General features: G+C 41.8%; 1 protein-coding gene across 1 annotated transcript; it reads left to right on the forward strand.

Moving 5' to 3' along the window:
- Window positions 1-251: 251 nt before the first annotated feature.
- LOC309372290 (lanosterol synthase-like) lies at window positions 252-26,581 on the forward strand. Its single transcript, XM_081915773.1, has 22 exons — window positions 252-3,044; window positions 5,806-5,974; window positions 7,175-7,313; window positions 8,474-8,582; window positions 9,388-9,509; window positions 11,342-11,438; window positions 11,877-12,012; window positions 12,930-13,038; window positions 14,364-14,482; window positions 14,742-14,839; window positions 15,432-15,459; window positions 16,257-16,310; window positions 16,696-16,767; window positions 17,712-17,762; window positions 18,007-18,156; window positions 19,004-19,100; window positions 19,624-19,729; window positions 20,374-20,439; window positions 21,749-21,829; window positions 22,080-22,250; window positions 24,335-24,413; window positions 25,337-26,581. The coding sequence occupies exons 1-22, from the start codon at window positions 3,031-3,033 to the stop codon at window positions 25,514-25,516; spliced, it is 2,247 nt and encodes a 748-aa protein (XP_081771899.1). The 5' UTR covers window positions 252-3,030; the 3' UTR covers window positions 25,517-26,581.
- The last annotated feature ends 1,408 nt before the right edge of the window (window positions 26,582-27,989 follow it).

A 27,989-nucleotide genomic window follows, 5' to 3' on the forward strand; every position in this document is an offset into this window, starting at 1 on the left:
GTAATGGGAATAGATATGAATTAATAAAATTACTAACTAAAAAAGCCAAAGCAGGAAAAGTTTAGTTTCTGCGCTTTCAGTGCGCAAACAAGTCCCAGAAATAACTGGAGGAACACTCACGTTAATTTCCTTGAAGGGATTCGCACCACTTCAAATCCCTTATTGGTAAACGGAAATCTGGCAGAAATTTAAGAAAGGCTTCGCCCACCAAGTCACACAACCCCCCCCCCCCCCACAAAGCAAAAATAGCTTAAATTTTGTGTTTGAGGAAGCATGACAGGCGATATTGAAAATTTCCAGAGATGCTGCTCTCCCTTTATTAGGTGGATTCATTGGGGAAGGCTGCTCCCCTTAGGCAACCATTTGAGAGAACAGGATATTCCCCATCCTCCACCCTAAATGAAGCCCAGCACCGTATCTGTAGTGTTGAAATATTGTGTTCTGGGGAAGTTCTCGGAATGAGTGCCTAAAACAGTCCCTGCTTGGAGAATTGCGATCAAAAACAAGTATGGGCAACCTTTGGCCTTCCCTGTGTTGCTGAATTACAACCTTCACCAGCCACAGCAAGCTGGTCCGATGGCCAGGGATGGTGGAAGTTGAGTACTATCTGGAGGGCCAAAGGTTCCCCCACACCTGTTCTAAAATACATTGCACACAAGGAAAAGGGGTTGAGAAGAGATATTTACCTTTTTGACTGCACTTGGCCGTGCCACATTTACTCGCGCTTTTGTAACTTCTAGGCTTGGCTATTGTAGGGTGCTGTGTGTAGGGCTGCCCTTAAGGACAGCTCTGAAGCATCATTTGGTCTAGAAGGCAGCTTTTTAAGGGTGGGGAAAATGCATTCCCATATAGCCTGTTTGCATTTGTTGCACTGACTAGCGCTATGGCTTGAGGTCCAGTCTAGATGCTATCTGTATCAAAGTAAAAATATCGCTCTTTCAGTAGCTCCATGTGATACTTTCATTTTTTTACCCCCCCCCATTTTTTATTGGTTTTCCAGATTTATAAGAAACAAATAGAAAAAAGAACATCAACAAACAAACAAACATTTATCCTAATTGTAATAGTTCCACTTTTGTTAACATTGTTGGGTGACTTCCTCGAATCCCCCTGGCTGAGCTTCCATATAAATCATTGTAGCAGTTTTCCAAAACTATTTTCACTAAAATTTACTTGGTCAATTAATATATTTCTTTCTCCATGTGATGCTGTACTTGCAGTTGGTTTGATGCTTGTCTTTTTGTTGTCAACAACTCTCTGGTCCTAAACCTTTTCCTGTGAAAGTCTGTCACCTTCTCCATGCTAATGATTCTTCTACATAGCTTGCTTCACTGTTAACTGCGCAATACTGTAGAGTATACAGTTTACAAAACCAGATTGGCCATATATTTTGGATGGGCGGTTTTTTTGTTATCTGATCAGGCATAATGGCAGTGAGATTTGCCCCCCCCCCAAAGTTGAAGAAGCCTGGTAGCTGTAGGATAGAGTTAGTTTTGGTAATATGGGAAAGTTTAACTTAATATTTCCTGTTTTCTTCCTTCCTTACGCACTAAATCGTTTCCTCGGGGCAACAACATGGGGGTAGGAGAAGGGAGTGGTGGGTAGAAAAATTGGCTTTCACTGAATGGACATTTTCAGACTATCCTAGGGTAATTGTTGCAAATACAGTTATGTGCGGTCATCAGGGTTTTTGTTGTTTTTGTTCCAATGTGTATCATTTTACATCAACATTTTGGGGCTGTGGTCACATTTGGAATTTTGAATGAGTATCATGGGTACCAATCTATGGCTTTTAAACTGGTGGGGTTTTGTTTTTATTTGTTACTATGTTATATATTTTTTGTTTTTATGGTGTAAACTAACGTTTGATCATCAGATAAAGGGTGCCAAATAATAATAATAATTATTATTTGTCAGTGGCGTAGTGTAGGGGGGTCTACTGGGGAGATTGACCAGGTTGCAAACATTTTTGGGGTGCGTCTCTGCAGCTGCCACCCCGACTGAAGGCCCTCCCTATCCCCCCGCCCACCTTACCTAAGCAGCATGCTGAGCAGGAGCTGTAGTGAGAATGGGCCCTTGCATCCCTCAGCTGTGTGGTATCCCCACCAGTGGAGGAGGTGTGCAGACAGGAGTCTTGCGGCAGCAGCAGCCCATCCCCAGCACAAAGAAGCGTGCATGCATGTCCCATCACTGCTGCACAGCTCCCTCTGTGAGCAGCAGTGTGCAGTATGGAGGAGCCAGTTAGGGGGCACAATATTTGTCTTAGGGGGCACAATGCTAGTCTTGCCGTTGGCACTGGCAACCCACGCTACACCACTGCAATTTGACGAGGCGATGGAGCAAGGGATGATGTAATCTTTTAGCTTGATGCTTGATCACATTTCCCAGAATTTACTTTTACCCTTGTGCTAACTTAAAGTTCAACCAGGTTTTGAAACATGTTTCCGGTTCTCAGGTGCACGGCAGCTTGCAGAAAACATCATCACTGCAAAAGAGGCACTTTCACAATTTATGCATATGATACAATTTGCTTCCTTCCCATAGGTGGATGTTGTCTTCATTTGGGAAAATCTCCATGTCAGGTTGGATTAGCATCCATAGGGCATTAGGGTAGATAGTTCACATAGCATAGCTAAGAGTCTGACTTTCAAGAAATCTAAACACACATCCTTTTGGGAAGTTACTTTACTCATGATAGATTTTTATCTCCAGAAAACGTCAGTGCAATGCAGTTCCTGCCACACAATGACCTTTGTAATTGTGGGTGTGCCTTTCATTGATTACATTAACACTCCTGATCCCACCCTGTAAAATTATTCTTGCTATGATTGGTTAGGTCAGTCTTTATATAACCTTCAAGTATTTTATTGGGAGCGTGAATATTTTAGAAACTGTGGAACGTCTGAGGCAGGAACTCTAGTCCAGAGTCCAAGTGTTCAGTGTCCTATTCAGTGTCTTGTGTACCTGAAGCCTTGCACCATCTAAAATATAACCAGAACAATCTGAGGCAGTCTTCATCAACCCAAGAAGATGTCTGATGGGACGTAAGTACATTGTGTGCAATCTATATGCTTTGATTAGGATGATGGTTAAATAAAATAACAAAGTGTGCCAGTTGCTTGACTTAATTCATGTTGATTAAGCAAGCTTTATTACAGGAGAAGTTCACAGAAATAAGATGGGAAGGGTAATTAACCTGATGTATTAAGGAATAAAAAGGCAGCAATTTGGCTTTTCTTTTTTCCTGATGATAATTTTTATTAATTTTCAATTACAATCCAATAATAGCCTCATTTGCAACAATACCAAATTATAATACAATTACTAATTACAAATACTGCATTATACAATTTAGGTGGCCCCCCACATGCTAGATTTGATGGTTTGATGGTTTTCTTTATTTCTGCATTCCAAAATCTTCCTAATTTCAATTAAATTCCGGTTAAAATAATCCCTTATACAACAACTGCAGTATTAATAACATCTATTCGTGTTGACACAATAAATGATTTATAGAACTACAAGTGAGGCACTCAAACTATATCCTTGTTTTTCCTGTGTGTGGCAATTATTCTGTTCGTGGTGTTTCTTCCTGTCCTTGTAAAATGTTATGTCTATCTTTCCCCCATTGTTGCTGTTCTTCATCATGCCAGGCGTGGAGCTGATACAGTCATACCTCGGGTTGAATGCGCTTCGGGTTGAGTGTGTTCGAGTTACACTCCGCGGCAACCTGGAAGTAACGGAGCGCGTTACTTCCAGATTTTGCCGCTTGCGCATGCGCAGATGCTCAAAATGACGTCACGTGCATGCGCAGAAGCAGCAAAAAGCTACATGCGTGTGCGCAGATGCGCTGTTGTTAGTTACGTTTGCTTCTAGATGCGAACGGGGCTCCGGAACGGATCCCATTCGTATCTAGAGGTATCACTGTATCCCGTTGTTTTTCAGAAAAATCTCCATTGCTCTGTCCCGTGCTTCATCGTTTTGAAGCTTTAAAAACAGCTGTAAAAATCACTATGTCCCAATAAATAACCTGTTTTCACCATTTTCCCTCTCAGCCTGGGAAGAAGAGTGGTCTGTCGAACTGCAGATGACTCAGTAATGAACCTTATCAGTTCCTTGGCAAGTTCACAGACTCCTTTCATCCTTCCATCCAACTGAAGATAAATGAGCAATTATACTTCCAATTAAATTAAATTCCAAGTCCTTTTAGTGTTATTCAGTTCACTCCGTAGATAATAAAGGATGGGGAAGAGTCACTTCTAAGTTTCCATTGTAAACCTTTTGCAAAATAGAGCTTCCCTCCCCTTTTCCTTTTTTTACAAACACAGTATATTCCATATCTATAATCCGGTTTCACCCCTCCTCACTTGTACATATATAATTTGAACTAACATTCAAGGGAGGGTTGCCGAATCATAAACGTAGAGAAGAAAACTTTATATCAAGAAGCTGTAGGCTCCCCTCCCCCCCCATCTTTTGCACCAAATGAAGTTTTCTCTCAAGTTCAAACCTTAACAACCTTTTTGCTGGTTCTGTTCCGTGGTTTATGATCTCATTTCTTCTAGCATGCACCTGTACTTTTAGTCCACAATTTCTTGATACAAAAAGGTGTGAAAAATAGAATGGAACTTTTTGATTGTGATTAGGAACAGAAACGAAAATTGGTGTAAAAAGCTTTTGTTGGATTTCTGGCAAAATAACCTGCAAAAACTAACTTGTAAGCCTTAGGTAATGGTCTTTCATTGGAAAGATAAACAAGACAGGTGTGGCCTCTGATTCTCAACCCCCCAATGTACTGACGGTTTAGTTATAATAAATTTGCAATAAAAGAGGAATGAGATGAAAATAACTATGATGTTACGTGAAGCTTAGCAAACACTATTTGATGACAGAAGGGGATAAGCAGAAGATGGGTTAAAAAATTAATTTAAGTAAAGCCAAGTCTACAGTACATAAATAGTAAATCATTTTGGAATTGCATCAGTAGTCCTTATTATTTGTCAATTATTGATTTCAAAAACAGATTAATTAGTGGAGGCCAATGAAAGACATATTAGAAAATTGCACCTAAATTTTCTAACATGAAATAGTCTACTAGGACAATCCTGTGCATGCTTACTCAGAAGTAAGGACCACTGTTTCACTGGGGCTTTTCCCCAGGAAAGGTGTGCAAGAGATTGCAGCAAGGAAACCCCCAAAGCGGTAATGTGAAAGACAGATACGTTAAAATTCATCATTTTCAAGTTTGAAAAGATATTGTGAAGTAGCTAAGAGAAGAAGGGGGAAAATGTTGAGGAGAAGACTTGGGTAAATGAACAGAAGTGGGGAGATTGGAAATTAAAGCTGTGATCCTATGCCAAATTATCTGAAAATAAGTCCTGTTGATCAATCTGGGACTTTTGTATAGGATTGCATTCCTAAAAATACTATACTAAGGGAATCGGATATAAAAGAAACTCATAAAGCATCCCTGTTAACCTCTTTATGTTCTGAAGAAATGGCTTTAACATCTGGGACAAAAATATGGTTGTAGAGAATAGGAAGTGTTTCCATAATGAGCTAGTTAGAAAAAGCAAAGGATCTATGGGTGATATATGAATATGCCATACTCAGAGTAGACTCACTGAAATCAGTGGACAAATTAGTCATGAATAGACCCACTGAAATCAATAGACGTGTCAGTCCCTCACTTCTGGCTGGAAGGACCACAGAATGGGGTTCAGAATAATTTCCCGTGATAGGATAACAAACCAATAGTCTGCCTGCATGTTTTAAACTTCCCACCCCCTCTGTGTTCTTTGGCAGATGTCTCCGCAGAAGAAAAGGTGCACATGAAATAGAACCCAAAACTGATCTTACTCGCTGGCGATTCAGCTCCGTGGAAGGGCGGCAGAAATGGTACTACGTGGCAGACAGTGAAGAATGTGCCCGTGAGCAGAATGCACTCGAGGCTTACACTTTAGGGCTGGACACTGTAAGTGGCTTAATGATAACAGATAGTACAACACGGAAAGGCTACAAAAGGAGCACAGGGCATGAGGCAGTTTCCTAGCGGCAGTTTCCCAAGGGCTGGGTCATTTTTCTTTGGGGTTCTCATCTTCTGACACGTCAGTTAGGAGCACAGGAAGCTTGGTTATTGCAATCATAGAATTGTGGAAGGGAACATGAGGGTCATCTCCTCCAACCGCCTGCCACTTAGTGCTGTACAACTGCAACTTGATAATGTCAGGGTTGAATATGAAACTCTACTTGAAAAAAGACAAGCCTCCAAGATGACTATGACAATCTGCAGGAAATACTGAAATACATAACTTGGTTATCACTTTCTACAAGGCAGCTTCTTCACGTTTTTGCCTATAATGATGACTGAATTCATCTGCAAGCAGTCTGCGGCCTCAGTGTTTGGTTCTTAGCCTTGGAAAGGGAATTGGACTACATGATCTTCTGGTCCCTCGTATTCTATAGTTCTCTGATGTGAGAGCTCTGTGGTGTTCTCCTAGAGAACAGCCACTCTCTTGCTCTCAGTGATCAATCTCCAATATACTGTGCCTGATACTCATTTCCATGATGCACAGAGGATGCATCTGCATGAGGCATTTTGATGTGCGTGAAAATACTGAGGCACATCAATCCAATATGCAGTTTATTTGGATAAAGGCCTCTGACTGACAGCTGGATTTCTAAACAGTTGTGATATCCCATATTGTGAGATGTTGGCAAGTGTAGATGTCACTTGAGATGTGTTTGTAAAACATAGTTTTGGAACCGTCTCTCAGGGCTAAACCATCCAATACATTGAATGACTTTTTGTATTTAACTGACTGTTGTTTTAAATCGAAACAAGTTCATGAGGGCCCAATCCAGATAGGGATTGGGGTGGGTGGGGAAGAGAGAGTTATCCCTTTCCCAGCCTGCCCATGTCTCCAGGCAAATACAAATAACAGCTGGCGATGGCGTTTCATTGAGACTGCTGCTAGGAGGGGAAGTGTTAAATGACACCTCCCCATCTGCCATGGTCCCATTCCTGACTACCCTTCCCGGCTATATTTATTTCTAAGTGACCAAATAGTTGCATGAAATGTAGCAGGACATTTAACACAATTCATACTTTGTCTTGTAGATAATCTGTTTAGTTTTTGTGCATTTCTCTTACTTTTCCTATTTTGTTTTACAGAGCAAGTTCTTTCCAGATTTGCCGAAAGCTAGCACCGCCCAGGAAGCTGTCCAGAAAGCGATTAAATTCTTCTCTGGCCTGCAAGCAGAAGATGGCCATTGGGCCATGGAGTGCTCTGGTGTTCTCTCTCTTGCACCAGGTACACGGACACTAGCGGATTTACCACATATGCATTAACTGGCTAAGGAGGACCTCCCTGTATATTTTCTATAAATTTGTTTATCTTCTTTTACCAGACAGACACAAATAGGTTGATATTTGGAGAAACCTCTTAAACTGAGGCCTTCTTTTAAGAGCTATTATACAGTGTGTGAATGTTCCTCGCTCGAGACACTTCTCCACTCTCTGTAAAACTTCTTTGATCTCAGTGTCATGAATGTCTTCTTCCATGCATGAGAGGCTAAACCTTGAACCCTCTTAATTCAGAAGGGAGTTTTTGTAACTAAGATATATATCCCTGTTATCTTCCATCACTGCATAATTATTTCTGCTGACAGGGGTCGACACTTAGTCTTCCATTACCTTCCCTGGAAGTCTGATTCATCAGATGTGTATGTTCTTCAAGCCAGATTGCCTTGGGTCACCTGCCTGGGAAATTCTTCATTCTCAGAATTGCCTATAGTTAAATTTATATATATATTTAAATCCCTGTATTTAAGAAAACTAAGTCTAGCCTCTCTCACAAAGCAGAATACTTATTCAGTATATTCTGAAAAGGGGGATAATCCATTGAATCCATTGTGCAGGATACTGTCCATCGGTGGCATCATACAGCTGTATGGGGTTGTGGTAGACCAGATGATTTAATTTTTCCCCCTTCCCCTTACAGTTAATCTTAATTATTATTTTTAACTGTCTTTACTGAAAATTTTAATATTTCCTGTAAACCACTTAGCGGGATTAAGCCACTGAAGTGGTATACAGTATAAATAAATAAATAATAAAATTTGATTTGCGTGCAGATCAAGATTCAGTTTCCAGTTAAAGGTCTTATTAGCACTTTCAGAAACAGTATGAGAACTGAAATACAGGCATTCTTTGAAGTTTGCTCTTCACTGATTTTTGTAGTTCATTTCCCCACCCAAGTAGTGTGTACAATGGCATATACTAGAGTAAAAACATAAATCTTGTTATGTTTGACCTTTTTCTTCTGTTTCAAGATGGTAAAAACAAACAAACAATGGGGTACAAAAGCATAAGTTACGTTTCGATATCCAAACAGGTGGTTTATTGGCAAATCGTACCAAAGTTAAGATTGTCAAGTACTACACATATTCTTCTTCTTTTTTAATCAAACAGCTATTTTGATGTCATGTTATGCTGCCAAGATCTCACTACCAGAAGAGGTCGAGAGAGAGCTCCTGCGCTACATCCTCTCAAAACAGCTTCCAGATGGTGGATGGGGCCTGTAAGTAGTTCAAGGAGGGTGTGAGCTTCTCTAGAGTGGCATGAGAAGAGATGCTCTAATTTTGCATATCTTGGGCTGGTCCATGATGCAATTCCCCTGTGAAGGCTTCTTTAAATCACTTCTGCATTCTGCTGCCTTTTATTTGCAATACTCACCATGTGAACTGGGCAGCAGGGTAGATGACCAGAATGCAAGCTGGCCTCAGCATGTACTGAAGTTGCCCAGCTGTGGCGGAGAAAGATAGAATTGTGGCATGAGGAGTGGAGAAAGGCAACAATAATGAAGATATGATAGCTGACATCGCTATTGCCTTTGAAAAGCGCCATCTATAGGAAGTATTACTATTGATAAATGGTGTGGTGAGGCCAGGTTGCCTCCATCCAAATGTATCCTGTCAAACCAATAGCAAACCACAAAATGGATCAGAGTTTGACTGAGCTTTGAATCTGAATTCTTAGTAGCATGGTATCAACTTTATTTAGCTGGAATGGAATTTCAACTGGTACTCAGGTTGTATGAGCTGCTTTCAAGCCCATGCTGCCTCATGAAAGGAAAGATTTCAAAGCACCAAATGCCCTTCATTGAGGCATTACTTTTTAAAAAAGGTAATACAAAACAAAAGAAGGTATTCTGTGGTGTCCTGGCTAATGGTTAGCTGGGTATGGGTGAGGCAAATTCTCAGAAAAGCTTTTGAATTTAAGGTAATGCACCAGAAGAATGGAAACTAAACAATTCAAAGAGATTTCTAGACCTCTGGACTCACTGGTCCACTTTCTAATGGCTCTTTGATCTCTCTTTATTGTAGCCACCTTAAAGAACAGTCAACAGTATTTGGCACAACCTTCAGCTACATAGCTATGCGAATCCTTGGACTTGGGCCTGACCATCCAGATGTGGTGCGAGCTCGGATAAATCTCCACAAGAAAGGTAAGGCAGAAATCTCCGGCAGGGCTGGATCAATCCATTTTGCTGGAGTGTAGTGCCCAAATAAAGCTGGGGGCCCTGATGTAGTTATTTGGGAGCATCTTCCTATTCTGCCTCCCCCCCTTCCTCCCTTCTTTTGTGGGTCCTTTTAGAAATCACCATAGACTGATCATAGAAATTGTGTGTATGTCCCAAATAGAAGATGCTGGTCATATCTTCCCTCCCATTTTCCCTTCTCTAAAATTTATATTGGGAACTCTTGGGATGGGGGACATGGACCTGCCCTTTTATGCCACTCCATAATGCACATTATACAGTGATAAAATTTTATTTTACTGTATTCTTAGAAAATACAAAGAATGAGGTGAATTATAACCTCCCTTCTGCAGTAGCGTTTTGCAGTGAACCCCCCTCTTAACTACTGCTTAATCTTTTTGGTTTTATGAAGAAAACTCTCTGGTACTTGGAGACTTAGGAAAGTTAAACAGGGAAAGGTTTTTATTTTACAGAAACAAGGTGGTAAATGCACAGCTTCTTTTCAGTTATTTCACTTCAGTTCCTAAAAATTAAAGGAATAGATATTACAGCTTTGGTCTTAATACCTGGGGTCTTAAATAAGGTGGTGCTTGCTGTCCGTTTCCCAGCTTTCTGTAAATCACACTCCTGAGGCTCTAATAGGATAACAGGTGATCACCCTCCAACTGGTTTGGGAATCTGCTTTTTCTCTAGAAGTTCTGTCACTTACTTTCTGAATTGGGACCCCAGGTAGAGTGTCCCCCTCATAACTCTACTTATCCTGTCCCCAATTCAGCTTCCCAATTTTTCTCTTGTCTGTACACTCCTAAAAAGACATTAATAAATTTCTTTCAAACTCAACTCAACAGACTTCCATCTCTGGTTACAGATATTGTCCTGAGTTTGTTTGTATCTAGCTGAACTCCAAGAATGCCAACTCTCAACTCTTCTCTCCCCAACTGTCTCTACGGCTTTCTCTTTTTCCTCCCAAAATGCGGACTCCATACACACACACACCCCTGCCCAGCTAGTTGTACCTACAGCCACTCAGAAGGAGGCTCAGCTCTGGTGGAATTCCAAGGCACTTCATCACTAAACTCTGGTCTAGCTGAGCTTTCTGTCACACATTCACATAAGGTTTAATGGAACTAGGAGGTGAGGTGGTTCCTTCTGCATGGATACAGTCTGAGAAATACATAGCATATGTTTTCAGGATGATCAGGGCATTCACCCTGTCTCTGGGTAGCTTGTGCAGTTATAGGAAAAATGAGGAGGGAACTCTTTGGGTTCAGCCAGTTCAGAAACACTGCAGTGAGCATAGCTGAAAGTTGTGCAACTGCTACTAGACTTCCCCTCCAATGTGTGGAGTGTGGCCGGGCCAGGCAATGAGGGTGTGATGGGGCAGGGGTGGGGGTGGGGGGACTGGGCCAGTAAGCCCAGTTCTCTTTCTCCCCCTCGTGTGATGAGGACATAAAACCTGCATAGAGGTAGTGTTGGGTGGTATTAAATCTGAACACCACAGCAGTTCTTATACTCATGTCTCCTCCTGATATGGGTAAGAAGAAATCTGAAAAACCACATGCCATATGGCTCTCTCTAAATAATAAGAACAATCCTAGAAAAAAGAAAGCTAGGATTAAATGTCTTTGTTGTGTTCCTATACAAAAGAGAGTCTGTCTAAGTACCCATTTCCCTTTTTATAGTTTTGCAAAGTATCTTCACAGCAAGGCAATAATCATATCTAGGTTCTTATTGAAAATTTATTTGGCTTTGTCCCCTTCAGTCTACAGAAGCAAAGATGTTGATAATTCTCTTTCCAGGTGGCGCTCTTGGAATCCCTAACTTGGGCAAAGTTTGGCTGGCCATTATGAATTTGTACAGCTGGGAGGGAATGAATTCACCATTTCCCGAGTTGTGGTATGTGTCTGAAAGTTTACTGATCCCCACCCCACGCCACCAATCATGAAATCCCCCCCCCCCAATGTCTACAGTCTTACACAGTAGACAAATTCTTTATTAAATAACAGTGACTTGGAAATTGAAATTAATCCATATTAATCTTCGCCACTCTCAGAGGTCCAAAGAGGCCTGGGCTAGTTCCAGTTTTTGAGGCCCCTAGCCATAAAAAAATAAAGATAAGAATGACAACTCTGGAAAACAAAATAAGACACCAACAATATAGTGGGGGATTATTGCTTTGTTTGTTATTATATTACCAGGTTTTGTGTTTTTATACTTTAAATTGCCCTGATCCTCAGATGAAGGGCAATATAACCTGCTTTTAGTGTTACCACTACATCCAGGATTCCTGACATTGTCTTCCATGAACCTGTTTCTTCCTTCTTTCTGAAATAGGCTTTTTCCTACATGGCTGCCGGGACATCCCTCAACATACTGGTGTCACGCTCGCCATATCACCCTCGCGATGAGCTACTGCTATGCCACTCGCCTAACTGTGGAAGAAGATGAATTGATCCAGAGTCTAAGACAGGCAAGGCAACATTCTCCAAACATCCCAGCATCCTTTGTCAAAGTGGGACCCTCATACTCCCTTGGATCTGCACTTGGGGGATTGCTTGCTTGTATCTGACAGGGAGAAGGCTGAGCTGGGTGTCCTTTTTCCATTTAAGGCAGAAGCCGAGCTCAGAGCATTGGTGTTTCAAAATGCCATGGGAATATTTATTTTGGAGAGAGGCAGGGGCATGGAAGCATGCCACTTGACCATCCCTATTCCATAGGGGAGGGAAACTTTGGGAGGGTAGAATTTGGAGTGGAGATGGTGCCCAGGGCATCACCCACCCAAATCACATAAGTCTCCATTCATGCTTTTATTTAAATTTATTTAAATGGTTCTGTGCTTCCTGTGCCACAGAGTATTCATTAACTCTTTGCCTCTTCTCGTAAAAACTGGTGAACAACATCAATATTGCCTACATCACAGTAATACCACAATCTCCCTTTTTGATGCTTCTCTTTCTTTCTTTCTTTCTTTCTTTCTTTCTTTCTTTCTTTCTTTCTTTCTTTCTTTCTTTTTCCTCCCCTTTCTTTTGGTGTGGTAAAAGGAGCATTCTTCTCCCCTCTTCTGTACTACCAAAAAAACAAAGCAATGAAGAACTGTTGAACCATTAATCTCCTATGGAGTACCCTCCTCTTTCTCCTCTAATGTTTTATTTATTTATTAATAATTATTTATTATTTATTATAACATACTGTTTTCATTTAAGTACCAAAATGGTGATGACGTAGACTATAGCTCATGAAAGCTGATGCCATAACACAGGGAGGGGGAAATGCTAAAATGAATTTGCTGGGGTTTTTTTAAAGATCCGAAATGACATTTGTCAAGTACACCAGCATCCTGCAGCTTCTTTACTATGAAAGTCATTTCACTTCATGGTTTCCTTCTAGGAGATTTATGTGGAGGACTTCTCCACCATTGATTGGCCAGCCCAGAGGAACAATATTTACGAAGCCGATTTGCATTCTGCACACAGCTGGATGCTGGATGCCGCTTTTGGTGAGTGATTTTGGAATTGGCAAGTCTTATTCCAGGAGTTCAGGACTTCAACGTAGGTTTCCTAAGGTTTAGTTCACACAGAGAAAGAGATTTCTGTTGATATAGGGAAACGCTTTTCATCAGAGGATATCCATGGAAACACAACATTTTCCAAGTTTCATATTATCACATGTAGCAAGCAAATACTGTATTTTTCACTCTATAAGATGCACCAGACCACAAGACACACCTTGCTTTTGGAGGAAAGCAGTGAAAGCAGCGATCCCTCTTGGTCTTCTGGCTTCTTTGATAGCTGCACAGCCTGCATTCGCTCCATAAGACGCACACACATTTCCCCTTACTTTTTAGGAGGGAAAAAGTGAGTCTTATAAAGCAAAAAATGCGGTACTTTGCCAATTACAAGGACTAGGGATATTGAATCACACCGTGAAGACAGCGTGTGGGATCTGTCACACGATCTGAATTGAGATTTCTACCCCACCCATTACTTTTACAGTGTGAATTGGCCATTGTTGATCAGTTAAGGAAGAACAAGATATGTAACTACTTGATGCAGGGGTGCCAACAGGATTATCTGGGTCCAATGCATTGTACCTTGATTGGGCTCTCTGACTCACTTGCCAAAGAAAACACAGATCTGAATAAAATGTGTGTGTGTTGTGTAACATGCAAATTTGTGTCCTCTTTTCCGGGATAAGGTGGAAGGCCCACAAATGAAGAAAGACACGTTTTGCTTCTTTATATTCTCATAATTTGGGAGCCCTACTGATCCCAATGAGAGCTAGTGGGAGGGACCCAGCAACAGTTTTATGGTGCTTAATGACCCCCCCCCATTTACTTCAGTAAACCTTAAAACTATCAAACTGTTTCATTCCATTTCTCTTGATGTAACCTTGTCCAAGCCAAAGGAGAAAATCTGGCAGGGATTGTGATTTTGGGTCTCCAATTTTTGGGGGGGTGGGTCCAGGGTGGAGGTTTGTTAGGAAAGATTTTGGGAGGGGATCTGCAAAAGGTTCATGGAAGTTGGGGGTAAATGAAAAGAAAAAAACCAAATGACCCCAAACAACTGGTGCCCACCCGTGGTAAACCCCTTCACTCACACCCATGTTCTTTTGCAGATTCCCCCCAAAATCATATTTGAAATTGGGGGCTGAAATCCTGCCTCTGTTTTGAGCCAAAAGATCTTTCAGAAGCAAGTGCCATTGAATTCAATGGTGCCTTCTTCCAGGTAATTGCATGGAGGATTGCAGCCCAAAACACACGAGGAAGATAGAACTGCATTAACATGATTGCGATGTTCATAGTGTCTCTTATTCCTTCTGCAGCTACTTTCAATTTGTATGAGAGATACCATTTTACCAGTTTCAGAAAGCAAGCCATTGCAGAAATGTATGAGCAAATCAAGGCTGACGACATATTCTCGAACGCCACCAATTCTAGCCCGGTAGGTCCTTTGTGAAGAAATAATTGTACTGGGAACAAATTCCTTTTGATGACAGCATATACTCATTCTCCTGAGGAAGCTTTGCCTCAAAAACCAAACAGAGAGCTATGTTTGTGGCAATCTTGTTCTGCCCACTTGAGTTTCTGTGCTTGGCTGGTGAGATGCAGACACTTAGTCCTGTGGCAGATGAGAGTGCTAAGCATGGAGATATTGCAGAGGGGAATTCCTAACTGGAATGATATTCTCTTTTGTCCTGCAGACTTGTAAAGCGTTTCATGTGCTAATAAGCAGGTATGCTGATGGAGCCGATTCTCCAGCTTTTCAAGAACATATCTCCAGGATCTATGACTACCTTTGGTAAGCCTGGCATATTTATTCAAACCCATCTTTGTAGAATCCTGAACATGGTCTTGCATAAGTGTGCTTTTGCAGACCTGGATCTTTCCTCAAACCAAGGTCAATTGCACTAGGAAACGTAAATGGTGTGTACACCTGTGAAAGCTGTAGTATGTGCACACATGATCACAGATGCTCAGATGGCAGTTTCATCACTAGGAGTTCCGGGGGTGGGGAGGTGTACGGGGGGGGGGGGACGACGACGACCAGAAACGGCATGCATACTCTGTAAAGACATCTCTGCCCCTGATATGAACAACACTGTGCAAATGCAGCTTGCAGTGCAGTTGGGAAAAAATTACCTTGTTGTGTTTTAAGCTGCATATGTGAAAATATCCTTATTTGCAACATAGGTGGAACTCAGAAAGGTGTCGTGCACACCTGTGTCCCACTCATTGTGTTGTCTGGAAGAGATTTCAGGGAGATTTTGCTTTTTGGCTGTTCTTAAAGCCTATTCTAGTCTTGTCAAGCCTTGGTCTCCTGTTATGCAATGAAGTTAGAGAACTACATGGACTTGCATCTGCTATAATCTCTGCTTCTTATATCTCTGCAGGATTGGACAAGATGGTATGCTAATAAAGGTACAGTAGTGTGAACCAATATGTTGGGAATTGCTGTGGCCTGCAATTTGCATTGCTTTGGTGACTCTCAAGCTGAGTTGTCTTCTGCCTGCCTGATATCAAAATATCAGGAGATCCAGTCTTGGATCTCCTGCATATTGTGTAGCTTCACCCCAGGATTAGGGCTAGGAGGTAAGATGTAACATAACACAAGGTCATGTAGCACATTTTAAAACTGCTCAACCAGATATTATCTAATACGCTGAAAATCCAAAGACTTGTGTTTCTTAACTGAGTTTCAGTTCAGCAGAGAAGTTCAGATTTTGCAAGCCATAGCTGCAGAACAAGGGGAAAAGCTATTGAACCCAGGGGAATTGAGCAGTACAATAAAAAAGAGTAAGTAAACATGTGGAGGAGCCCTTTAATTACTGATTTATTCTTAGTGTTCTTGCCTTCTTTTTAAATAGTGCACTGGAACATACATTTTAAAACAGAAAATAAAAATGTGAAAAAACCAGTTGTTTAAGATCTCCCACAACTACCACACAATTCTGACCACATGAAATTCAGACCCACCCCCCACATTTCCCCATCTTCCACTCAGTTAAGCAGGAGGGCTTATCACAATTCCATGAGACATTCCAGCCCTTAAGGAGGGTGCAGAGCAAGGCCAGTGGGGGAGGGTGTAGGCTGGGAAGTGGACATGACTGGGGAAGCATCCAAAGGGCTGGTTAGAGAGGACTGCCTTTAGATCCCAGGCCATTGGTTTTCCACCCCTGATCTAATGGTCAAAACTGTTCTTCCTTTCTTTATATCAGGTCATGGGATCACAGACCTGGGATACATCATTTGCCATTCAAGGCTTCTTGGAGGTATCATTTTATATTGTCAAATCTTCTGCTTTTGTTCTTTCCACAATAATTTCCATTTACGGTACATATATATTTTAGATGAATGAACTGGCATGTAGAGAGTGTGTGTTCATTATTTAACCAAAGCACACACATTACGAGATCCGAACACCTCGTATGCCTGTCATGGTTAACCAAGAAAGGCATGTTCTCCAGGTGATTCTTAGGACATGAGGTCCAGAAATCCACACACTGAGTATTCCTTTTGTAACACTGAAGTTATCCCTGAAGAAATTGCATTTATTTTTGTGGCTGTCCGAAGTGATGCTTTTGTGTAAGTGTCTGAGATTTTCTCTGTGACTTTCCTGGGTCAGAATCCTTAAGCATAACTTCCGTCTTTTTCTAGGCTGGGGTTCAGAACAATCCTGACTATGCATCCTGTCTGAAAAAAGCCCATGAATTCTTGAAAGCCTCTCAGGTAAAGCACTGATCTTGGAATAACATACACAGGGACTCAATACTGCTTTCAGCTGTCTCAGCAAAAGACTCAGGAGGGAAACACTTGTCTCTTTTTGCAAAGTAACATGAGCCCCTTTCATGTGTTACTCATCACGAGAAGGAGCTATTATTAGGTTATGAAAGGCAACGGGCCTACTTGACCTAGATGTTGAAGGGCAGCTTCCAAAGTTGTATGGTTTTCCCCAGCCCTGCCTCTGATATCCGTGCATGTAGACATGGATGCCTGCATAGGCAAAGCTTAATGTGTGGGTGTTGTGGTCATGAAATGTTGGGCCTGAGTGTGGAGATTCATTCAGCTGAATAATGTGTCATGGCGGGACTATAGAATAATAGGTTTTTAATCTGAAGCCCATGTGATCCTTGACTGTAATGTCAATTTGGTTCTATAGTGTGGTTTCAGTCCTGTGTAAAACCTTGTATATCCACTGCAATTTACCTCAACCAACACTATGGGTTGTACACAGTATGAATCCTATTCACAGCAAACCCATTCAGGTTAATAAACATGACCAATTTGAGTTCATAAATTTCAGTGAGTCTGCTATGAGTAGCACTGGCGCTGAACGCAACCCTATGTGCTGCCATTGTATCAGGCTGTAGCCATATTCTGTCTTCTAAATTGCAGGCCATATTTCTGACTGAGTTAATTTATTTTCTATTGTTTGTTAATTATTGCATAGCCCATCTTTTTCTCCAAGGAGCTTAAGGTGGCATACATGCTTTTCTTCCTCCTTACTGAATCCACATAACAACACTATGAGGAATTTTAGGCTGAGAGGAAGCAGGGATTGGCATCCTGGTCTCTCAGGTCCAACACTCAAACTGTTATGCCACACTGGCTTTCTCTGGTTATAAATATATTCTGATTATCTTTTATTAATATGCTGCTAATCTGTTTTTCAGATTGTAGATAACCCACCTAACTACCAGAGATATTATCGCCAGATGAACAAGGTACATCCAGAATTGTGTCCTGTCTGTGTGACCCATAGCCAGCAAAAAAGAGTCTTTAAGTGTTAATTCTGAGAACCCAAAGAGCCTGCTGGTTTAGGCCAGGGCCCATCTATCTAGTACCCTGAAGAAGAAATATGGATCACCCGTCAAATCCCTGGTTGCTTTATTGGGATCTTTTTGGGAGGAGATTATTCTACACTGACTGCTGCCAAAGAAGTCCTAATGTATTTTCTTCAACATCCAGGGTGGATTCCCCTTCAGCAATCGAGAGAATGACTGGATAGTCAGTGACTGCACTGCTGAGGCCATGAGGACATTGATGCTGCTGGAGGAAAAATGCCCCTTCATAGAAGATCATGTGGCACCTCAGCGCCTCTTTGATGCTGTCAATGTGGTGAGAAGGGGGAAAGACCAGAAGAGAAAATCGGAAGCAGGCAGGAGGAAGCTATTGTGGGAAAACTGAAGTCATCTAGCATTCAGTAATAGTGCTGAGGAGAATATTGGTTTTGTGGGACCGTAGAGAATTGGTGGAAGTGTCCCTATGGCAGAATTGTATCCCCTGTGAAGGATGATCAGTCTTGAAGTTTGAGTTCCTTAAGCTCAGGTAAAGGGTTGTAAGGTAGCAGTACTGAGAGCAATCTCCCTCAGTAAGCTGGATCGAAAGCTCACTGGGTATTAGGATTGACAACAGACGGACTACTGATTTTGTTCATTAGAACGTTGCTATTACATGCTTACGCTTTACTTAATCAATTTGAAGTCAAATATATAATGAGTTCATCTCCTTTCATACAGTGGTAATTTGGAGTTAAATCACATTCGATAGAAATATGCAAATTAGCAAATTTTGTCCTGGAATCCTCATCATAGTCGCAAGGAGGAATGACACTTTCTAGTGTTTGCTAGGAGAACAGAATCTCCCCCTCCACTGAGTTCTCCATTGGCCTAATATGGTGAGAGAGGGCCAACTGGCACAACTACATGTGTATGGAGATCCACTCTCCATTTTTTTAACTTCACTTGAAGTAAAGAGATTAGTTTTTCAAGGTGTGATTTTACATACCCCTATAATATTTGGGGCTTTTTAGTTTAGGAAAAGAGCAAGTGAAGTAAGGGCACAGGAGTGGCTGGTGGGACTGGGCAGGAGTGATCATCATGCACCTCTGCAAGTAAGACAAAGCACATTCTTAAACCCTTTGGCCTTGCTCCCTCCCCAATCACACTTGTCCTTTTTTTTGCAGATGCTGAACATGAGAAATTCTGATGGTGGTTTTTCGTCTTATGAAACCAGGCGTGGGAGTTGGCTGCTGGAGGTCATGAACTCCTCAGAGATATATGGTAAGAACACAGCCTTGGTATTGGAACAACTTAAATGGGAATCTTATGTGAATTTCCCCCAAAGGTGGGGGAAGCGCTTACTGGGCTTTGGGAAGGAGGCATGAGGGCTCATGCAGTGCCATTGACAGTGGCTGCCAATGAGTCTATGGACCTAGTTCAGCATAATTGGTTTTCAACTACACCACATGGGTCTTGCTTATCTTAGAAGCCATCTCTCCCAGGATGACCCTAGCACCTCACAGCCTTCAGGGAGGGGACACATTACTTTGAGGGTATTGCTGGGCATGCCAGCAGTGGCTGTGGCCAGAGCCACCTCCTTTTGCCACACCCTTTGCACGCCTGATTTGCTGAGTGGATGGCACGTTTGGTTGCTAGGCTTTTGGTGGTGAAGAGCTGGCATTTGACTTGTTGCTTTTATAGACACCCCCCCCCGCTGTTTAAACTGCTAGGTTTTTGCTCTCTTTTTTAGGATATAAATCTGTAAGCCATCTTGAAATGTAACATTCTGGACTTTGTTTTTTAGCTGATTGTATGGTCGACCACACCTATATAGAATGTACTTCGTCAGTAATGCAGGGATTGAAACATTTTGGGAAAAGATTCCCAAATCACCGGGAAGATGAAATCAGGTAAATGTATGAGCTGAGAATGATGTTATTGTTACGTTATAATACACATATTCTGTATTCTAGAATTCTGTATTCTAATGCTGCAACAAACCAGCACAGCTCTGGAAAATGCAGTGCTTTTTTCTAAAAAATGTTTAGGGTACTCTCATTTTCCTACTTATATTGAAATACTGCCCCTTAATGAGGCCAAACTTCGATTCACAAAATGTTTAGGGGTATGCGTACCCCCCCAGAAAAAAGCACTGGGAAAATGTATATGTATATGTACACATAGCATGCATGTTATTTCCAACATGGAAGTGATACTTTTGTGAGATATTCATCTCATGTACAGCTGCTGCTGGTGGTTTAAATATCCTTAAAGACTTATGAGGAACACTCTTCATCTTAATTAGCAATCACCTGCTAGGCTGGGAGGACCTACTACTGGGTCACAGCCTGCTCTAAGGTGGGTCACAATAGCAACACTAACGTCATTAAAACATTAAGAAGTGGGCCACTAAATGCATGTTTGGGGTGGGTCCAAGTTCCGAAAAAGTCGAAGGCTACTTTAGGCGGCTGAATGCCATTGTTACAAGGGACTTGGGTTAATTATTGTCTGTTTGGCTTGAAATGTAAGAAGACTCCTTTGTTTTTCTTCTCAGTGATACTCTAAATAAGGCTTTGCAGTATTGTCGTAATATGCAGAAAGCTGATGGCTCCTGGTTAGGGTGAGTGGCTTACAAATATCCCACACTGAACTTGACTGCGGCACGGGTTGGTGTAGTTTCTGAATGCATACATAGCATTCTGAAAGTAGGACTTGAAGAGGTTGTTGATGGGCTATGGAAACCTTCACCTTTTGAATGACTTTCCTGCACAACAGTTTGGCAGACTGCTGCCTTGTGTGGAATGTGACACAACTAGTGGAACTCTTGCCTTTAGTAGCATCCCTAGGCTGCTTGTTACCTCCAAGAAGGAGATATCCAGAGCTTCGTCTGATTCATCTGCATTTTCACAGTCTGCAGTTTGTGCTTTCAGTATTCTACAAATATGAAATATTTCTGCGATGAAGGGTAAAACACATGCACAGAAAGGGATTTCTCACTTCCCACTGTGGAGGGATGTGCTGCAGCCTAACTGTTCATGGTAAAGAAAACACAGGAGCATCCAGCCTCTTTTTAGAGGTAATGGGATCCTAAACTGATGTGTAAAATGGGCAATTTCAGAATGTGACGCCTAAGAGGACAGTTGGGAATCTTGTTCACCACAAACAACTGATTGCTAGTGTGTCTAAGGAGTGATTAGAGACCTGCAGCCTAAAATGTAGTACCAATATCCAGGTGTCAGCAGCTTGCTCCACCCTCAGTTAATCTATGTTCTTAGGCAGGATTAGGTAGTTGCACAAACCTTCACATTGTCATTAGACTTAGAGAGAGAACATACTGTACTGTTGGTAACACTATGTACTGATCCCATACTGATCCCTACATGATTCATCAGGAATATGCACACCATGAGATCTACAGCCACTAAGTAAAATAACTGGTTATATAAATTAGATCTAGTTAGATCAATAGCAAGCAGGGAAAAAGACACAACTAGTTATAGCAACAAGAGATTCTGCCTTTGACCAGGAATTTCACTGCAAGTTTATGATGAATGAACTTGGCTCCATCCCTCCTTTCACTACTTTGAGGAGAGTCCTGTCTGTAGACGATAAAACTTTGAAAAACTGCTACCAAGAAGAAACCTTCTCCTCATCTAGTTGTTCACTGTTTGGGGCAGCTAATGGAGGGATATGAAAGTTTTGGAAGAAATGCAGAAAAAAAGCATAGCTGAGATAGCTCAGATGATAGAACATGGGACTAGAAGGATTCTTGCATTGCAGGGGTTGGACTAGATGACCCTCATGGTCCCTTCCAACTCTATGGTTCTATGAAACAAACAGTGAATGGAAGGGCATACTCAAAGGGTGTAGTCTGTCATTTGTCTCAGTATCTTTCATTCAGCGGCTGATGGGTTTTTCTTCCCTGACAGGCGATGGGGCGTATGCTTCACATATGGCACCTGGTTTGGACTAGAGGCATTTGCATGTATGGGATACATCTACCGTGGTGGGTGAGTAAGCAGCCTTTCGGGTAGAGAAGATTAGTATGAATGTTGCTCTGCTGGGAGCCCTTGATGGAGCTGAGCTTCAGGGGGGTGAAGTGGAGAGACCGTCAGGCTCCTCCACCCAAAATATCAAATGCAGGGGAGTCATGTGCATATAATATTGATGCTTTGGATGCAGTCAAGGCCAACAGTGGAACAAAACCCAATGAGGCATCTCATGGGCTATTTTCTCTCTCTCCCCTCTCATATTTTCTAGGGAGGCGTGCAAGGAAGTGACCAAAGCCTGTGAATTCTTAGTCTCCAAGCAAATGGAAGACGGTGGCTGGGGAGAGGAATTTGAATCCTACAGGTTTCGCAAATATATTCAGCACACCGTTTCCCAGATCCACCAAACCTCCTGGGCTCTGTTGGGGCTGATGGCTGTTAGGTAAGCACAGAAGCTGGCAGTTACCTACCTTAGCAAAGGCTTCTGTCTGCTTTTGCCCAAGTGGTTTCTGCAGCAGCTAGACCAGGGGTCTGCAACCTTTAAGACAAAAAGAGCCGCTTGGACCCGTTTCCGAAGAAATAAAAACTGGGAGCTGCAAAACTTGTCATTATAAAAATAACTTTTTTGTCACTTTTTTATTATTTCTTTGTTTGACCCCTCAGAATTACTCCTCCTCATAGAAATAAACGTTAAATTAACAAGTTACCTTTTTTGTGTGTGTGTGTTTGAGGCATCTAATCATAGCCTGCATTTTTATCAAGGCTTATATTTTGATCAGGATCTGTATTTTAAAATTAGCTTAAAGATTTTCAAATGTTTTATGCCAGGCAGAAGACCAGCTGCCTAAGTACTTTGGCAAGATGTTTATCCTCCTGGACAAGGGGGCCCTCTGATTTATAGCAGAAAACAATTCTCAAAGTCGTAAAAAGGGAATTACAGGCTGAGAGCAAGGTTACACATAATTAAGAGTTGGTAAATAGTAAAATAAGACCATGTGCCTCCCATTAAACTTGAGCCATATCTTCCTAAGGTTAAAGGCCAAGAGCAAATGGAAAAAAAAGCAACTGGCTGGAGAAGGGGAGTGTAAACAGAAGAAGAGGCTTTTTTCCTATTTTATTTTGAGGCTGTAAACTGTTCCTTCCTTTTTTACTTTGAGAAGGTTTATTCTTCTAAAAAGCTATCTATGATAAATGTATGAAATATATTGGCTTAAATGTAATTATGCAAAGGATCTAGAAATAAAGAAATGTTAAATTCTTATTTCATAGAGTCTTATAGCTGTAGGAGACCAGAGGGGCAAACGAGCCCAGCCCCCTGCCAGACAGGAGGCGCCATTGAGCACTCCTGACATATGGTTGTCAGGCCTTTGTTTAAAGACCTCCAAAAAGGAGATCTTTCATTGATGATGCATGAGAATGTGAACCCAAGATCTCTGACATCTGTTTAAGATAAAAATTTAAAACTATTAACCATCTGTTTTGGAGGGCAATAGGGCAAGGAGGGCAAGAGGTGAGCTGGTAATTAAGGTTCCTTGTTGAGACAAATGTAAGATATATGACTACTTATTTGTCATTTATAGATAGAAGAATATATAGCTTTTATTTCCCATAAAAGGCAATAGGAAATGGGTGTATCTTTTGTGATTGGTTCTAGCAAACAGCCAATAGGAATTTCAACCAGGCTGATTGGACAGAGGCAGCCAAAGGAGGAGCAAGGGGGCTGGGTTAAGGAAATATAAGTGCTGGCCATAATGGCAGGCGGGCAGGCCAGAGCTTGGTAACCATATATCACTGTGCCTCTCATTTATTTGTCTGACAAATAAATTATTATTTTAATTTCTCTATTGCTGCGTTGAATATTTCATTCCAGCTAAGCGTTAACCACAAGCAGGGTGCTACATGTTCTTCACTCCCCTTCAAAACAGTGTCCAGCGTACATGCCCCTTACAATGTAGCGGGCGGGCGGGAAGGTGACGTTGGGACGGTGCGACGTCACAGCCAGTACAGCGCCCGCCACAGTGGAGAGTGTCAGGGCGCACAATGCGCCTCCTCCCCTCGCTAGTATCCGCCCCAGAGCCGCGGCAAAGGTGTAAAAGAGCCACATGCGGCTCCGGAGCCGCAGGTTGCAGACCCCTGAGCTAGACAAACCAATTAAGGCGTGCTAAAAAAACATGCTAAATTTTGTGAACTTGCAGAGGACAGAATTTTCCTGCAGATGTTCCCAGGTGCTTCTTAGTCCAAACAATTGAAATAATGCCAAACAAAGAGGCAGTTAAGGCCGTCTTAAGGACTGGGATGGAGGCCTCACAATTTCATTTCTTTAGCTTCTTCACTTTTTTGAAATTGTGTGAAGGACTCATGCACTTACAGGTCTTTCCACTAGGGGGACCCATTGAGTTTCTGTGAGCCCATGAGGGTTTCTTTCTTTTAAAAAGAAAATGTAGTCATATAAGCTCCCCAGAAGAAAATGTTAGGCTTTCCCTGCTGATAACAGAACTAATGACCGGTATTTTTGTGGCTTTGCAGATATCCTGATGTTCGGGTTCTGGAAAGAGGAATACAAGTTTTGATTGACAGACAGACATTGATTGGCGAGTGGCCTCAGGTGTGTTACAACTTTTAATTTCTTTTCTTAATCAAGTATCTTCATAGCAATATAATTTCAAGGTTCACAGAAACAGTATATTTCAGCCAGCTATGAAATGGATCATGTCCTCCAAATATACATAAAATGAATGAATGAACGCAGAGCATTTTCCACCAAGTACTGAGAGTGGGAGTGGCTAAGTTGTTGCCTTCCAGCCTACATAGGCAATAGACAGGGATGATGGGAGTTGCAATTCAGCAATATTTGGAGGACCAAAAGTTTTCCACCCCTCACTTACTAAATGAGGCAGATCAGAATGTACACTCTTTGGCGTTGTTGCTGTCATAAAGATGCTTCTCATAGATGGCTGCAATGTATTGTGGACACACATGGACACTTCTGTGGCATTGGCAGGTGAGATCTTACATGTGCTGCCCATATTCTCCCTCTATTGAACACTCTGATGTTCCTGTGGGAAGTATTCTGTTGCCTTAGGCACCCAAGTGATCCATGCACCTGTCTTGTTACTGCTGTGGCATCAAAATGTGCCATCAGGATTGAGTTTGTGTGGTATCAGAGCACAGGACACAGCCAGCCCTACTGTTAACATGTGGCAGGTCAGAGGGGTGCCCTCAAAAAGCCATAGACTGCCAGTTGATTATTTTATTTTTTAATCATGGAACCATTTGGATATTCTGCCTGAGGTGCCACAATGTCTTTAGTCGCCTTTCCTACATTTTAATTGGCTCTGGTCTCTGATTCCTGCTTCCAGAGTCTTGTTTGCCAGCCAAAAGCTCAGTGATACTGTATGTGACTGCTGCTCTTAAAAGAGGTTACAGTGATCATACAACTGGGTTCTCAAATGGAATTTAGTCACCATGAAGTCAGGGCAGAAGACTGCATGTCGGTTGTTCAGGAATTTCTCTCTTGCTTCTCCTCAGGGTGACATCGCTACAGCGTTCTACAAATCTGGTACTCTGCATTACAATGCCTACCGAATCATCTTCCCTATCCTTGCACTTGCCCGCTTTTCCCGGCTATATCCCAGCAGCCCTGTCGCTAAAGGACTCCTGAAGAATGGATCTGTGCATTCAGCGCAGAGTCAGAATGGAGGGTGCTGAGCAGAGGTGCACTGTCATTCCTGAGAGCTTGGGTTTCATCCTTCTCAACATCACCCAGTGCTTTTCTCTCTTGGCTGATACTCCCCTTGTAGCACGATTGCACTTTGAAATGCACAAACATGACCCAAAGAAAGTGGACAAAGAAGCACGTTAGCTTAATTTCCTGGCAGCGATTTGCACCACTTCAAATCCCTCATTGGCACCAGAAATTTAGAAAAGGCTTTGCCCACTGAGCGATTCATAACCACGATCCACATTCCTACACAAAGCAAAATACAGCTGAAATTTGTGTTCTTGAGGAGGAATAACAGAGGGTGTGGAAAATTCAAGATATGTTGCTCTCCCTTTAATAGGTGGATTCAGTGGGGATACCGTTAGGCAACATTTTGAAGGTACAGGATATTCCCCACCCTCCACTGTGAATGAAGCCCAGCACCTCTGGGTTATTGGTGGGGCCTGCCTGGTGTTCGTTCATTCCCCCCCCCCACCAAAAAAAAATATTGTCCAGCCCACCACATGGTCTGAGGGATGGTGGACCGGCCCACAGCTGAAAAAGGTTGCTGACCCCTGTGCTAAGTATTTGGCCCCCTTATTGAAGGAGGGGATTTATCGCACTGACTCTTCCAGGGGGTCTTTTCTGCTGAATAATTGTAGTGGAGAATGTGGCAGGATTTTTGAGTGATGCCGTGAAATGATGTTACCATAGGTCCTAAGAGCCATTTTTGTACCTCATGATGTCTGGACAGTTTTATGCTAAAGTATCTCCTACTATGTTTTGTTCTCTGTGTTGTGTTCTGATCCATGTATACAATGCACTTTTTCTATGCCAATAAAGGAGATCGATTGTTTGCATCAAAATCCCAAAAAAGTATACATGTGCACAGGGGGAATAGTGATTCTGAAATTAAGTATTTCAAAGCAAGAGATAATCAATTCCTAGTAGGCTTTCCTAGTAGGTTCATGGATGCACAGCGCAGGATCTCAGCATGAGACAGTGATGTTCAAACAGGGAGACAGCCCTGTAGATCTTTGAATAAGATTAATTCCTCAAAAAAGTAATGTTTAGACTGCATTGACAGCACTGAGCAAACAGTGATTAATAGTGGGAATACAATGCATTGCAAACTAACCAGTTTGGCTTTACCCCCAGATTAAAACATTCTGGCATAAAGCATATAATACTGGTTCTATCAACCTAATGCATTTGTCTTGCAATCACCTCTTAATCTGAAGCTGTATGAGTGTAGGATGGGTTCTCCCAATACTTAATAGTGAGCTGATCTCTAGAAATGCTTTGTGCTTGATGCAACTATGAACATCCAAAAACGCTCTTAACAGCAGAGCACTGGGGCAGTGGAGCAAGGGATAAAGTTACTTGTTCTTCTGGTTTGCTGTGGGGCCAGATTTCCCTGATTTTTCTTTTACACTTGCACTCTCCTAGCCAAGTTTTAAGATACAGGTAAATACATTTTCATGGATCTCAAGTGCTTGGCAGCTTGCAGAAAGTGTCATCACTTCAGAAAGGCACTCTCACAATTTCTGCATATGATACAATTCTCTTCCTTCCCTTATGTGGATATAGTCTCCATTTTGGGGAATCTTCATGTTAGGTTGTATAAGCATTCATAGTGCACTAGGGTAGATGGTTCAGATAGCATAGCTAAGAGTTCGACCTTGAACAAATCTATACACACATCTTTGGGGGAAGCTATTTTACTCATGATAGATTTTTATCTTCAGAACCAGTCCACAGGCATGCTTTTAATTTATTACATTAACACACCTGATCCCTGTAAAATTATTCTTGCTGTGACTGGTTAGGTCAGTCTTTATATAACCTTCAAGTATTTTATTGGGAGCGTGAATATTTTAGAAACTGTGGAACGTTTGAGGCAGGAACTGTAGCCCAGAGTCCAAGAGTTCAGTGTCCTATTCAGTGTCCTGTGTACCTGATGCCTTGCACCATCTAAAATATAACCAGAACAATCTGAGGCAGTCTTCTTCAACCCAAGAAGATGTCTGATGGGATGTAAGTACATTGTGTGCAATCTATATGCTATGATGGATATGCTAGGCAGAGGCATAGCAAGGTCAGGTGGTACCCGGTGCTGAAATTTTTTTGTCACCCCCCCCACAAAGAACTACTTCCAACCTCCACCGTCCGTTAACTCATTATTATTTATTTGCTGCAGATACTGATACCTATTTTCAACTTTCCCTCCACCCTCTCAGTTTTGCAAAACGTTTATCAGTTTTTACAATTCCTTGCGGAAGTGTTTTATCAAGCACTTTTCTTTTCTCTGATTCTATATCATGCACTTGTACATGCACATACGACTTTCGTAGCAGCATAGAAAGGGGTCACATGAGCAGATTTTACATGTCTTGTAGTCCACTTTTATGCATGTCAACTTGAAAATAAATTTCATTTAGATAACGTGGCTTATTTATTTATTTATTGAATTTATATACT

The sequence above is a fragment of the Podarcis melisellensis genome, assembly GCF_964234715.1.
Source record: "Podarcis melisellensis genome assembly, chromosome: 6".
NCBI lineage: Eukaryota > Metazoa > Chordata > Lepidosauria > Squamata > Lacertidae > Podarcis > Podarcis melisellensis.